Source organism: Corythoichthys intestinalis, chromosome 5, assembly GCF_030265065.1.
Source record: "Corythoichthys intestinalis isolate RoL2023-P3 chromosome 5, ASM3026506v1, whole genome shotgun sequence".
NCBI classification, from domain to species: Eukaryota; Metazoa; Chordata; class Actinopteri; order Syngnathiformes; family Syngnathidae; genus Corythoichthys; species Corythoichthys intestinalis.
Window position 1 is genome coordinate 55,867,347 of NC_080399.1, and position 15,766 is coordinate 55,883,112.

The 15,766-nt window shown below is 40.2% G+C and overlaps 1 protein-coding gene across 2 annotated transcripts in view; it reads right to left on the reverse strand.

Annotated features, from left to right (window-relative positions):
- The window catches only part of tango6 (transport and golgi organization 6 homolog (Drosophila)), a 53,198-nt gene that overhangs the window by 31,617 nt on the left and 5,815 nt on the right, over positions 1 to 15,766 (reverse strand). For both annotated transcript variants that reach the window (XM_057835899.1, XM_057835897.1), the window contains exons 3-7: positions 15,594 to 15,710; positions 11,901 to 12,048; positions 11,715 to 11,821; positions 11,346 to 11,508; positions 1,972 to 2,036 (exon numbers count right to left, since the gene is read on the reverse strand). In XM_057835899.1, coding sequence (XP_057691882.1) covers positions 1,972 to 2,036; positions 11,346 to 11,508; positions 11,715 to 11,821; positions 11,901 to 12,048; positions 15,594 to 15,710 — 600 coding nt within the window. The remainder of the gene's footprint in view (positions 1 to 1,971; positions 2,037 to 11,345; positions 11,509 to 11,714; positions 11,822 to 11,900; positions 12,049 to 15,593; positions 15,711 to 15,766) is intronic.

A 15,766-nucleotide genomic window follows, 5' to 3' on the forward strand; every position in this document is an offset into this window, starting at 1 on the left:
CTCCTTCAACTGATGACGCTGGCCGCTTTCTAAACCATCACTGCTCCGTCGGTACAGCTCCTCGATGGCTTGCTTGGTCTCAGCGGATGGTGGTTGTGGATTCGGTCTCGTGGCTTGTGGTCCATCGTGCCTTCTCATCGCCGATGGCATGGACGTGTGTCGCAGTCCTTTTCCGCCAGCCGTTTGCAGGGGAATCACCTCAGAGTCCAATTTTAGTGCAGTACTGGCTACGTCCACCACTGCCTTCCATTTTGAGAGCAAGTCTAGCCCAATGATGCAGGGATTTTGTATTTGGGCCAACCAGAACTGGTGGTCCACCTGTTGTCCAGCCACGGTCACAGTGAGAGTCTTAACGCCCCACATCTTGGCTCATTCTCCTGTGACAGTCATTATGTGCAGTTTGGTGCGTTTCCATCCTTGGGGTTTTTGGGCCGTGGTACCAGGCAGGGTACCAGGGCAGATGAGGGAGATGGTGGACCCTGTGTCCACCAAAGCCTTACACAGGATCCCACTTCTGACACCAAATGTAGCGTTTGCTTAGCGGAAGTTTGGTCGCGAAAACAGCACACGAGCCTCAGCGCCTTTTTCCTCTTTTTCACTTCCCGCCACCTCACCAATGCCAAAACAACAACAACATATATATACACTGACGCAATCCAGTCCACCAATCCGAGCGTCGCGCCGGTGCACCAGCACACCAACGACAGTCCCGTGCTGGTGCATAAATTAACCCATTGATGACAGTCCCGGCGACGCTACAATATGTTAGATGGTTGTCAAACTGAAAAGTAGAGCTGTCCCGACTAGTCGACATAGTCGACGTCATCGATGACGTAAATCCGTCGACGAGCACAACATCCCGTCGACGGTTAATGAAGGGTTAAAAAAAATATATGCGTGGAAAGTTCAGAATGTCGGATGCTCTGTATGGAAGCGGGGAAAGCGGCACAAAGCCAAAAAAAGCGCACCAGAGTGTCCAAAACATTGACTTATTTCAAAGAAACAACGGAGGGTACACTCTTCTGTCCTGTTTCTTCAATGCCAAGCTTGGCTGCACGTCGGCCGTGAATAAACACCTCAAATGCCGTCACCCAGTTTGTAATTTTTTTTTTTTTTTTTCATTTTTTGTACACCAGAGGGTGCTGTCGCCTTACTGAATAATAATGTTTAATTGACAACGGGCCTATAAGTGCTATTAGTATTGTCCTTAATGCTAACTGAAAGGTTTATTTCATGTTATGGTTTATTTTATGGTATAGAAAATTATATAAGGTTAAAAGGTCATAAATATATACAGTATATACAGTAATGGCACTCAAGGGAGAGATTGTCAATGATAAGGTAATAAATTAAGGTAAAGGCAATTCATTGATATATAAATAAGGTTTAAAAGGAAAAAGGTGAAAAGTTTTTGTTAATTTCTAATTGTGTTGTTTTATTTGTGTGCACCGCAGCTCTTACGGTGTGATTACATCAAGGATGGAATAAAAGTTGTAAACCATCAGTTTAAGAGACCACCTTTTCAATCGAAATGCTACACTAGTTAATTCTATCAGCATTTGAACTCATTGTTTATTTGTGATTTATTATTGTTATTTACGTGTTTATTTGTACTTTAATAAATAATTGAAGTGTTCCATTATGTTTTTTGTGAATTGATAAGCGTCAACAAAAATTTCATTGCTAAATTAGTAAACAAAACCCCCCAAAAAATAATTTTAAAAAAATTATTAGATTAGTCGACTAATCGTAAAAATAGTCGGCTGACTAATCGGGAGAAAATTAGTCGTTTGGGACAGCCCTACTGAAAAGTCAATAAATTTGCAGCGCTTCCAGAAACGGATTTATTTGCCCTATATGCCCTAAAGTGTGTTTTTGTAGGAATTCCATCATAAACCAAGGTTAAGCTATTTTTCTTTCATGAACCATACAACAAATGAGTGTAATGCAGAGACTTTAGGTGCATCTCACCTTGTTGATGTCCTCCACACATTGCGTAATTTCTTGTTCTTCCACAGCAACTTGGCAGTGAACATCTGGAAACCCGCATACACATTTCTGTTTATTGCCATTTTATTCACTCAATCACTTATCGTTCCGGTCGAATCACAGTGTCAATATGAGAACTAAGGGTGTGACAAACTATTGAAATAGTGATATATCGTTATACTTTGAATCCCAAAAGGTTATCAATATGCTCCTGCCAGGAATCGATATATCGTTTTAAAAAGGTGTTAATGTTTATAATAAAAAGGACCCAGTGGGAGGGATGGCAGGGAATGAACAAATGTTCATTCGCTGTCACCATCCCAGTTTGAACAAATTGGACATCGACTAGTGCTAAACTCAATTCAATTGACAGCACACAGGTAAAAATAGCTTGTTTTTCTCTTGTATCGTAAAATATCGCAGCATGATTTCCGGACCCATGTATCGATTGTTGTATCGTCATATCGTGAGATAATTGTCACCGTGAGCCTTTTATTGCAAATCGTATTATATCGTGAGAGACCCAGAGGTTCCTACCCCTAATGAAAACTGTCAAAATAGCCACGATAATCAAAAAGTAATGTAAATTGAAGTATTTGATTTGGACATTGGTTCATTGGATTTGACATTTACGTCAATCCGTAGCGACAAAAAAAAAAAAAAAAAAAAAAAAAAAAACACACACACACACATACATAGCATCATTTATTAAATTATCCCAATATACTTCCCGTAATTTTTGGACTATAAGGCGCACCTGATCATAAGCCGCCACCCACCAAATTTGACAAGAAAACAGCATTTGTCATAGATAAGCCGCACCGGACTACAAACTGAGCTTTCCTCATTGGATTATGGGGTATTTACACCAAAAGAAAAAAACGGTAACACTTTATTTGACAGTGGCGTCATAAGACTGTTATAATTATGAAATGGCACTGTCATGAGCAATAATGAATGCTTTTGACGGATGTAATTTTGTCTTATCCTGCAAATTATCTCACTTTTGAATGGATGTAAAAGATCCTAGCTGGACATAAATTGAGTCTTGCACCCTTTTCAAAGCAAAATTTAGATGTTCAATTTGTTTGAAGTGGGAGGGCGGCATGAATGGATGGAATGAACAAATGATTATTCACTGCCATCCGTTCCACTTCAAATGGATTGGACGTCTATGGCCGTCAGTGGCGGCCAATGCCAGACAATGAGTTCATTTTCGGAAATTTCACATCATTACCTGTTGATTTTCGGTCAATTCCTTTTCCTGTTGATGCATTTGAAGGTAACCTCCTGTTGATTCTGGGGCAATTACAGGTCACATCCTGTTGATTCTGGGTTACTGAAAAGGAAATGACTCAAGAATATTCCCAAATGAATAGGAAATGACTCAAAATCAACAGGGGGTAACTGTTAAATGCCCTAAAATGAACAGGAAGTGACCTGTAAATCCCCAAAAAAGGCTATGAATGCTGTGGTTTCAGTGCCATTGACAGCGCTAGACGTCCAATCCAGTCAAAATGAGTTGGATGCTTAGCACCATAAATGGCAGCCAGTGAACAAACACTATTCTAATGGAAGATTTTTGTAGCAACCTGTTGGTTCCTTTGTTTTTTTTTTTAATACAGTCACACCTTTTTAAGATATTAATTCTTGGTTCGGCCATTTTGACACCCTTTTGGGGTATAAAGTACCACAATATATCACCTTCTCGGGTTTTCTCACTGCTCTTATTTCCACAAGAGGTCAACCGCCTCTTAAAAAACATATTCCATCCATTTTTGAGTAAATTCACACTTGTGCATCTTTCCATGTTACCTCTGGCCTCTGCAACTGCAAATAACCAGGAAACGGAGTCATGGCGACAACTCAAGTCGCTGACGTACGCTGACGTTACGGACAACGTACCATATAACATATTAATCCCAAACTCTCGTATTTAGTGGACGCCCATTAATCAAACAAATACACACCATAAAAAGTTTTACGGTCGACGGCAGTGATTTCCCTGGCATTAAACGCATCGTCTGGAAATTTAATACCAACTGCAATTTTCCATTAATTTTAAGGTTATTTAAGACCTTGATTATCCGGATTTTAAATTTAAGACATTTTAAGACTTTATCAAGGACCTGCGGGAACTCTGTTAATGCCCATGACCAGTGTTGTTAATAACGCAATGTTAGGGTATAACGGCGTTTCTAACGGTGTAATTTTTTTCAGTAGTGACTAATCTAATGAATTACTTTTCCCATATGTGAAAGTGCGCGTACTACAATTTGGATGAATGAGGCGCAAGTTTTCTGATTTTATCACAGTTGCCTGGGAGATATCATAGCAGGAGGGGGGAGGAAGGAATGGGGTGGTGATGCCGTTGCAGACGCGATAATTGACTAGGTGGCTCGGAAAATTAGCATAGCATTCGCGTTCTCATGAGCATTTGTATTTAGCGTGGCGAACGTCATCTTAACCTCTCTCTCTGTTAATATACAGTTTGTGGCATCCAGGTGGGTACAATTACCCTATTGGCCCGAATATAAGACGGCCCCGATAATAAGACGACACCCTCTTTTTCAAGACTTAAGTTTGAAAAAAAGACTTTTTGAACACCAAATTAATTTTTCATACAGAAAATAATCACAGTAAATCTGAAACAAATGATTATAACCAGGGGTGCACATAATTTTGTTGCCCAGGTTCTCAGAGGAGGACCTGGAGATGTGACTTGGTCCTCATTGAGCTTGAGAGCCGACCCGCCTGATGTGATAAATTTATGACAAGCTTTACTTAGAGCCAATTAACTTTAATTAATTATATTAACAATTAATGCTTGATTAACATCAACTGGCACAACAAAATTGCCATTACTTTGAAGTGAAATGTAAAGAAATAAGAAGCACCAATTCAAAATAAAGGGCATTATGCGGCTCCCACATTAACTCCAAGCCTTTTTAAAAGTGGGATATCCTCCTCATAAGACCTCATTGAACGTGCATGTTTAGCTTTGTAAAATGCGAGCAAAAACACGTTTGTCAGTGCATGTCGCTGTTCATTACCTTTATTCCGCCACTTGTCCATAGGGCGAGTGGGGTCCTGTTTGACATCAATAGTTTGCTTAATTGCCACATGCTCTGTTTTTTTCGTGCTTTTCAAAGTTTGGATGGCTGAAATTCTTTGACCCTACATAAAATGCGCTGCTCTTATCGGCGACATTGGGATTCTCACGGCACATTTTGTACCGCATTTCCGTGCGAGCATCATTTGCTTCTAGCCATGGTACCTCCTGTAGCCACTTTTCAGCAAAAGTCCTTTTTTTCGGTAGCTCCGGTGACGTCTCTGTCGTCTGTCTGTCTTTTGACGGGGGTGGGGGAACACGGAAGTAATTTAGTGATGGCCAAATGAAGCCTCATGAAGCAATGAAGCTTTGCAGCCAATTGGTTTGCACATGTAGCAAAGCTTCATGGTGCTTCATTTACCCTATGGCGCCATCAAGTGGTCTAGAAGCCCAAGAGGTCAACATTGTTAAGAATTCAATGGCTATTTGCTTAAGACAAAGATATGAATGTGCTTGTGTTAGTAATTTAGTATGTGAACAAAATACAACAAGTGCTAAGGGTAATTTGTTATTCATTTTTATTTAGAAATAATAGCTTTCCCACAGTGGCTGGCTTTAAACAGTTTCTTTTTTTTGGGGGGGAAAATATTTCACCAGCTTTAGAAAATATTCTTTCACAAGGCGCAGATGAAGCTGGGATGCAGAGAAATGTGAGTACCAGTTTATATACATTTGGGTAGGTATTCTTTTGTGCCTCCCAGTACACTAACGGATTGTTCATTCTGTTGATGTTTGGTTCAGATAGGTACACACACACACACTCACATTTATATTAAAGTAGTTTTTCTCCCTTACCTTATTGAAAGCAATCAAATCAAAATGTTCCCATACGGGGGAGGATCACTCTTTTCGCACAGGTTCCATCGCAAACAAAGGACAAGGCTCGAAAAAAGATTGCACTGGTTGCACTGTTGCGCACAGATGTAACAAGTACAGGAGTCCGAAATCCACAAAATGTGAGATAACAGGCGATCGCCATTGCGTTTTGCAACCAATTTATACCGTAGTCTGTCCTGTTTTTGCAATGTGCGCCAAACGTTGGATCACTTCCGAAGCACTCACGAGATTCAGCCGGCCGCCGGCGAGGCTTCCCACGTCATCATTTCCGGGTTTTGCCGAAATGAAGCGCGCCTCGCTACAAGCTTCGTGGAAACCCCCCTCCCATTACTCGACACAAGCTTCGGAACCTCGGCTCATTTCGTCCCATCACTGAAGTAATTACTCAGTGTGGCCTGCCTCTTCAAAATTTTGAGAAGTTATTTTCTCGTGTCCGTCGCAAATCCAGTGGTCAGCCATCGGTACGCAAAAGCGTATGGATTCTATGGAAGCCGTTGAGGGCCAGCGCATTTGTCTACGTCCAGTACGCATGCGCGCATGCGGACCACTTATGTGCACCCCTGATTATAACGATATGTTTGAGAGAAAAAGCATGTTATTTTGCCTCATTAAAATCTTAATATCTGAATATTTAATTATATATAAAATAAAGTGCAATCACATTCGTAAATGAATGGCTTCTAAGTTTTGAAATGTAAATAAACCAATCTATTGTGATAAAACAACAAAATTGCAATAACTGCATTAACCATCAAAGTGAAGTCTAACTGTAACTGTAGTCTTGAAACAAATCTGAATGAGGAAAAACATTGCAATAAAATAATGCAAATTGGTTAAACTTGAGAGTAGCTGAGGTCTTTCATGACAGAACATCGCTTCAACGATATCTGTCCCCATCTAGCGTCGTGAATGGGTATAATGTCTAGACCGCGAATATAAGACGACCCCCACTTTTTCAGTCTTATTTCAATGCAAAAAACATCTTATATTCGGGCCGATACGGTAATTGAAAATAATGCACTGATTTCCTGCTGAGTGTGCATTATCGTCACCAAGTTGGTGTTATCCTATTTTTTTAAATTACCAAAAATAGTCACTTGCCCTCAACTTTTCTTGAATGACATATCCATGAACTTTTAATCAAAACAACAAGAGCAAAGATAGGAAAGGCAGGCAATTCAGAGCCTCAACTGCATATTGAAAAATATACTATATCTATATACACTCACTGGCCACTTTATTAGGTACACCATGCTAGTAACTGGTTGGACCCCCTTTTGCCTTCAGAACTGCCTCACTTCTTCCATATTAACATTATGGCATCACACAGTTGGTGCAGATTTGTCGGCTGCACATCCATGATGCGAATCTCTCGTTCCACTATATCACAAAGATGCTCTATTGGATTGAGATCTGGTGACTGTGGAGGCCATTTGAGTACAGTGAACTCATTGTCATGTTCAAGAAACCGGTCTGAGATGATTCCAGCTTTATGACATGGCGCATTATCCTGCTGAAAGTAGCCATCAGAAGTTTGGTACATTGTGATCATAAAGGGATGGACATGGTCAGCAACAATACTCAGGTAGGCTGTGGCGTTCCAACGATGCTCAATTGGTACAAAGGGGCCCAAAGAGTGCCAAGACAATATTCCCCACACCATTACACCACCACCACCACCAGCCTGAACCGTTGATACAAGGCAGGATGGATCCATGCTTTCATGTTGTTGACGCCAAATTCTGACCCTACCATCCGAATGTCGCACCAGCAATCGAGACTCATCAGACCAGGCAACGTTTTTCCAATATTCTATTGTCCAATTTCGATGAGCTTGTGCAAATTGTAGCCTCAGTTTCCTGTTCTTAGCTGAAAGGAGTGGCACCCGGCGTGGTCTTCTGCTGCTGTAGCCCATCTGCCTCAAAGTTTGACGTACTGTGCGTTCAGAGATGCTCTTCTGCCTACCTTGGTTGTAACGGGTGGTTATTTGAGTCACAGTTGCCTTTCTACAAGCTCGAACCAGTCTGGCCGTTCTCCTCTGACCTCTGGCATCAACAAGGCATTTCCGCCCATAGAACTGCCGCTCACTGGTTATTTTTTCTTTTTCGGACCATTCTCTGTAAACCCTAGAGATGGTTGTGCATGAAAATCCCAGTAGATCAGCAGTTTCTGACCAGCCCCTCTGGCACCAACAACCATGCCACGTTCAAAGTCACTCAAATCACCTTTCTTCCCCATACTGATGCTCGGTTTGAACCGCAGGAGATTGTCTTAAACCATGTCTACATTCCTAAATGTGAGTTGCCGCCATGTGATTGGCTGATTAGAAATTAAGTGTTAACGAGCAGTTGGACAGGTGTACCTAATAAAGTGGCCGGTGAGTGTATATTAGGGGTGTGAGGATACACACAAGTCACGATTCAGTACCTACCTCGGGACGGGGGTCACGGTTCGGTGTAGGTTCAATACAACATGAAAAACAAAAAGGCTTTTTTTTCCCCCACACAGTATTGGAAAGTTAAGTTTATACCATTACACTGTTATTTAAGTTAATTTTTTTTTATTCTCTCGGTTAATATAAACATCTTTTATGTGAAAGATGTTATAGAATCTATAATGTAATAACATGTAGAAAACGAAAAGTAACGTCAGTTACTTTGCTGATTAAATAATTTACTAACTCAATTACTTTTTGGGAGAAGTCATTTGTAATTTACCGTAATTGCTTTTTAAAAGTAAGATTAACAGCAATGCCGATGACAGTGTCATACAATAATTATGACGGCCTTATGTCACCGCTGTCAAATAAAGTGTTAAAGGGCAACTGAAGAGCTTTTCAGATTTCGCTCTTAAGTGTTTTACTCAGTTGAATTGTATTAAATGCGTCATTCGCTCTCTCAAAAAGTCACATAAAAAAAAATAATAATAATTGACCGCGTAGTTTTTGAGTTATGCCCATAGCAACGAGGGACGCGCCGTCCTGCCGACCCCTACCTCATGACGTAACTTCCAGGAAGCCTCGCCACCACTCTGAACGCGGAAATATAGCACCACGCTATCCTCGCCACATATTGCAAACATTTTCTGGGTTTTACTCGCGGGATTCGTCATGCCATCTCGATGTGTAGCGATGAATTACTCACAGGAAGATTCGAGACTCTGGGAGTGGTCCCAAAAAAACTTCTCCTGCAAAGGTTTGGACTGTTTTTGTTAGCATGCATACAGGTCCCCAATCGGCTCATTGTTTTCATCATTTCAGCCACGACAGCTTTGAAAACCTACAACAATGCAACCTTGGTTTTACAAAGACGTAAGTAGAACATTAATGGCTTTTTTTGATAAACGAGGGGGACTCCTACTGCCTGTTTGTTGAAGTGCGACATTTTTTTTTTTTTTTTTTGCTGTTGGCCTGTCATAAGTAGATAGGTTGGCTGACATGTCGTCTACTCGTGTGATTTTATTACTATATTAATAGGTGTTATGTAAATTCAAATGTCCCCAGCACCAAATAGGTCCTTGGCTCGTTGTTTTTTATACTTCAACATCATGGTCTGCCTATTTGAAGAGGGAACAATAGCATCAAATAGATGCTGCTATGACTGGGGCATTATTATTTGATCACCAAGAAATTATTATTAAATTAAAATTAGGATTCATCCAATATTTTTATGCTGCTGTGATTTTTTTTTTCTCCAGGAAGCCAAACATAAAAAATTAAGTGGCGGAAACCCTCAACACGATGAAAAAAGCGTTGCAAGTCAGTTGCCTCCCAGTTTCCCAAAATCAAGAGAGTGGGTCTAGTCATATGATGACCGAAGTGATGCGGTGTCAAGCGATAACGACTGAAGAGATCCTATGAGGCCTGCCAGATGCTGAATTTCTTCCGTCTGCGACATCAGATGACGATGATTTAGGAGAAATAAATGTAGCAAATTTGATGGCATGAAATCATAAACTAGTCATATATACAGTACACATTTTTTGAAAAATCAAGTTACCTTCATATTTTAATGATAATGCATTATCTTTGTATAGAGAACACTTCATGCTACAGAAAAGAGTAAATACATATTTCCCACTGCCATGATCATTTTTCAATGTTGCGCTAGTCCATTGCTATCCTAACTTTGTGTTGCTTACTAAAATTATGCTCTTTGATGTGTGCCATTGTGTGCTTGGATAACATATGTTGTGTCACAATCTGACAACGAAAGCTAATGCTGATTCAACATAAATCTGGTATCATTTGTTATTGTGGCCTATTGAATATTTTTTCAGAATGTAATATAATTACAATATATTATATACCAATAGAATACATTAAACAGTCAACAAAATGTGTCAATGTTGTTAACAATTTACGGTTTTATTTTTTAAATGTAATTCATGCCCCTGTCAGTGCTTCAGCCTCCTCAAGTTTGGCTCTCACGTCTGGGATCTCCTGATGACACAGGCATACTCTTGTAAGGGTAATTACTTGACGGTTTACAGCAACACCTGGAAAATAAAATGGCTTTGTCATTTATTTTGAAATATCAATAACATATCATTCATTTAGCCACATTTGGGCTAGCTTTATCATATTTAGATCAGTAGGAGCTGTCCCATTACCTAATATCTAGTTTTAGCTATGTGTAGAGCATTCATTTAGCCACATTTGGGCCAGCTTTATCATATTTAGATCGGTAGGAGCTGTCCCATTACCTAATATCCAGTTTTAGCTATGTGTAGAGCATGGAAAAATATACAACCATGTAATGATCGCATTCTAATAAAAAAATCACGATGCTGGACTTACCACTCACTCTCCCGTTCGTGAAGTGTCGAGCTGTCAATTGGCGTCATGACGCCATCTGCTGTGTCAAGTAAATCACCGTCATCTGACGCCTCAGGTTCAAACATGTAGGGATTAATTGTAGTTCATCTTTCCTGGGAGCCTTTGCCATTGGTAGCGTCATGAAAGAGCGATCCTGAATGGTTACCTTTGGTGGAAATATCACTGACATCGTTGTTGCTGCTATGCTAGCTGTGGGTAGTCTTCTGTTGCCTACGTCACACTTCTGGGTTTGCGAAGGGACCATTAACGGAGTGCAAAAAAACTAAAAAAACGCAAATTATCCTTACAATTACGTGTTGATAATGTCATGGTTGTTTTGATGAACTTGTCCCAAGTTTATATTCATAAAATTACACCAAAATCTGGAAAGGTCTTCAGTTGCCCTTTAAGTGCACTGGATTATATGCCGCAGGATTCAAAATGAGGGGAAAAAGTAGCGGCTTACAGTATGAAAATAACGGGAAGTATTTAGGTAATCTCATGTAAAGAAAACTTCATTGCAAGAGCAAATGACGCTATTATCGAAAATAAAACTCATTTACATATAGTCACAATGTGATTGTTACTAACCAGCAGCAGTGATGCATTTGGAGAGAGGACTCAAAAGAGGAGCCAGCAAGTAATGTTGAGCAAAACTAGTCTTCTCTTGCAGCAGGTTGAGAGCTGCCCTGGTGGCCACACACTGAAACTGTTGTGCTGTAAGCTTGTCCTTCAGGTGCAAGAGTTCAAGGATCTACAACACAAAATGAACCACATTACATGCAGTGAGGTGATTTCTTGACTACTTCACAAAAATACAGCATTGACAACCCCGGTTAATGTAAAAAGTTCAAATACAGCTCAAGTTCTTAGTTTTCAGTGTTCTTTGATGGCTCTAGACGAGCTATTCTTTGAGTCTCACAATTAAAGCTTTGATTGTGCGCATGTATGTACGCTGACCTGCGAACAAACTTGCTTATAGTACGTGTCAGCCGATGCAGACTGCTGAGGGCATGCTGTGAGAATCCTAGCAATACTGTCACATTTTTTCCAATCTGACTCACCACCTAGAGGACATGAGAAGTATCACAGACATGAAGCCAGCCCTTTTTGTTTAGCATTGCCAGGTAAGTGCCAATCGCCCACCTGATCCTCCTTCCAGGATGGCTCTGACAACAGCTTGGACCCCATTAGGCTGCATCAGACGCTCAGACAACAACTGACCACACAGGCGCCTCAACCAACCCGGTGCTGTTCTGCTTCTGGAACTACTGGAGCTTCCTTCTGGAGCAGGCTTAAGTGAGGGGGAAAAAAATCGGTAAAGTTTACTTATTTCTATTGACTGTGTTTAGGTCTCAAAATTTTGCTTTGGTATTATTGATTCAGGTTATCTGTCAATATCCGACACCATAAACACCATCACTGTTAACAAATTATTGGCCAAGTACAAAATTATGGGGAGAATATATTTACAGTATTTTTCGCACTATAAGGCACACCTGACTATAAGCCGCCACCCACCAAATTGACATGAAAACGACATTTGTTCATTGATAAGCCGCACTGGACTATAAGCCGCAGCTGTCCTCACTGTATTATGGGATATTTACACCAAAAGATATTAACCGGTAACACTTTATTTAACAGCGGCATCAAAAGACTGTCATAAGACCAAATGAACCACCATGAAGCTTATAACCAATTGGTTGCAAAGCTTCATTGCTTCAAGAAGCTCCCTGGGGGGGGGGGGGGGGGGGGTGTCAGTCAACCTCTGCTGCCACCTGCTATCAACACTGTTGTTGTCCAACATGCCTCCTAGTATGCATTGCAGCGCTAAATTCATGTTCTGTGCTAATTATTTCTCCAGTTACTGTTCCAGTTAGAGGTATGCAAAATTTCCGATTCTTAGATTATTCGCGATTCGGCCGTGGAAGATTCGAGAACTGTTCACAAACATCCAAATTCCGATTATTGAAATATGTCAAGTAAAGTGGGACTAAAACACAGCGCAGTCTTCGGGACGCAATGTGGAATGGACCGAGAGTAAACATCATGCTTGTCATTACCCAGGTAATCACAATGCTCAACTCACGGCTCTCGCTCAACTCTTGCCGCTAGATAAAAAAACAATAATACCTGACTGCTGCCGACAGCCGCTACAAATTACGCCCACATAATGCTACGGTAATTATCACATGTATAAAGAACGATGCGAAATGACTCGGCGGCGTTAGCAGCATATGTATAGAACACTAGATGCGAAATGACAGACTTGCCAGCATTAGTAAACAGCCGCCATCTTAAAGCAGGAGACTTCCCTGAAAGGCTGTTGTAGCGAACCTTCCAAGCGAACCTAATTCATTTTTTATCTAAAATACCGTATTGGCCCGAATATAGGACTGTGTTTTTTGCATTGAAATAAGACTTAAAAAGTGGGAGTCGTCTTATATTCGGGGTCTAGACATTATACCCATTCACGACGCTATATGGCGCCAGATATCATTGAAGCGAATGCTGAACTTGAGTAATGTTCAGTCATGACAGATCTCATCTACTCCCAGGTTTAACGAGTTTGCATTATTTTATTGCAATGTTTTTCCTTATTCAGATTTGTTTCAAGACTACAGTTACAGTTAGGCTACGTTCATACTACAGGTCTTAATGCACGAATCCGATTTTTTGTCACATCTGTTTTTTTGGTGTGCCCGTTCAGACTGCCTTTGTCCATTGAGACCATTCAAGTATTACGCATGCGCACTAATTCGCAGTCCGACAAGCGCCGAGCAAGATGACCCGCATGCGCAGAAGCATCAAAAGAAATGACTACACATGCTGGCTGTCACCCGTCATTCCAGGGATATCATATTTTGCTTTTTAAAAACAGGACAAAAATAACAGACATAAATAATCCCAGTTTAGGTTTATATTCAAAGTATATGGATCGATAGCATGCACGCACTGTCCGTGCATGTCACACACACATACGAGCAGTTTGCCCCGACTCTCGGCCGTGTAAGCAATGTTGAAATATTGCTTATATGGAGCAGACAGAAAACCGATCATTCTCAGGCTTATCCTCAACCCATTTTTATTTTTTTTTATGACTGTTGTCAAGTCCGACCCTTCCTAAAAAACGTGTTCAAGGCAAGCTAGGCGGTAATAACGCACAGCTGCACCGCTACCGTGGCGTTTCTCTCGCTTTTTGATGACATAATTGCTGCATGAATTCCAATTTGAGAGACTGGACAGTACAGACCGCCGCGACAGTCTGGAAAAATGTGGCCCAGATCGGAATTGAACCACATACGAAAGTGACCCAGATCGGATTTGAAATGGTCCAGTTCTATGCGACTTGTCACGTTCAGACCGTCAAGTTAATGCCTCACTCAAGTCGGAAAAACACGAAAAAATCAGATTCGTGCATTAAGACCTGTAGTATGAACGTAGCCCTTAGACCTAACTTTGATGGTTAATGCAGTTATTGCAGTTTTATTGTTTTATCACAATAGATTGTTTTATTTACATTTCAAAAACCAGAAGTCATTCATTTACAAATGTGATTGCACTTTAGTTTAACATTTAAATATGTTCAGATATTAAGATTTGAATGCTTTTTCTCTCAAATATATTGTTATAATCATTTGTTTCAGATGTACTGTAATTATTTTCTGTATAAACATTAATTTGGTGTTCAAAAAGTCTTTTTTCAAACTTGAGTCTTGAAAAAGAGGGGGGTCGTCTTATATTCGGGCCAATACGGTACTCCTAAATTGGCAAAATCTTGAGTTAAATCTATCTTTAAAACAGTTCAAAAACCTTCACATGTTGAAAGTAGACAGAAGGAAAATTATGGAATAACGGGAGCAATTTCAACAACTTTAACTGTCGATTCACAACATTAAATCAATGAAATGTAGTTTAAAGCTGCTGATCCAAAATGGGGGCTTAACTATTTTATTTACTGTTTTGAACTGTTAACTAGATATTGATATGGCTGTTTATTTAAGCCTGAGAGGATTTTTGTACAATTTTTGTAACAAATGTACAAAACATTAAAATCAGCTTATGGCTTGGGGGGGGGGGGGGGGGGGTCATCAATAATCGATTTATAATCGAATCGTAGCCTCTGAATTGTAATTGTAATTGTAGCGCCATAAGACTGTCATTTGACCATTAAAATTATGACATGACACCGTCATGAGCATTAATGAATGCTTATAACAGATGTCATTTAGTGTTATCTGGCAAATTATCTCACTTTTAAATGGATGTAAAAAATCCGAGCCAGACATAAATGGAGTTGGTGACATAATTTGTCAGACACTTAATGACAGCTGTCATAAGCATTCAGTAATGCCCATGATTAGTGTCATGTCATAATTATGATGCTTCTTTGACGTCGCTGTCAAACGAAGTGTTACCTATTAACCCAAATAAATCAACAAATAAACCGCACTGGACTACAAGCCGCAGGATTCAAAATAAAGTAAAAAAGTAGCGGCTTATAGTCCGAAATGACGGTAGTCGTTTTTTCATTAGTCTATAAATTCTGACATTTACATACATTTTATTAGTACAGTATTTGGTATGAGTGCCTTTAAACTATTGGCTTGGTGGAAATTTGGATACATTCCTTGACAAGTGCACAGCTGTTTAGCAAAACAACCCACAACATGACGATGGACAGGAGTAATTTTGTTGAAAATTAAAGCATTGTAAGTATGCCTAATAATTTGAAAAATACAATCGTTGGGCTAGTTTTCTCTCACTTGCAAACATTCCCCTGGGAGTGGTGGTGGGGTGTAAGGGCGTCTCAAGGTCTATCTCACACAAACATACCTGTTTGGCTCCACCTTGTAAAATAAGCAGCTCCTTGATAACCACAGGCTGATACACTTTCATCAGAAGACTTTGGAGAGCCTCCCGACAGTTCTTACGTTCCTCTTCGCTGAGGTCCTATCAACAAAAATTATTATCATCCGGCTTCAGTATTTTGACCCCAAAAATGGACA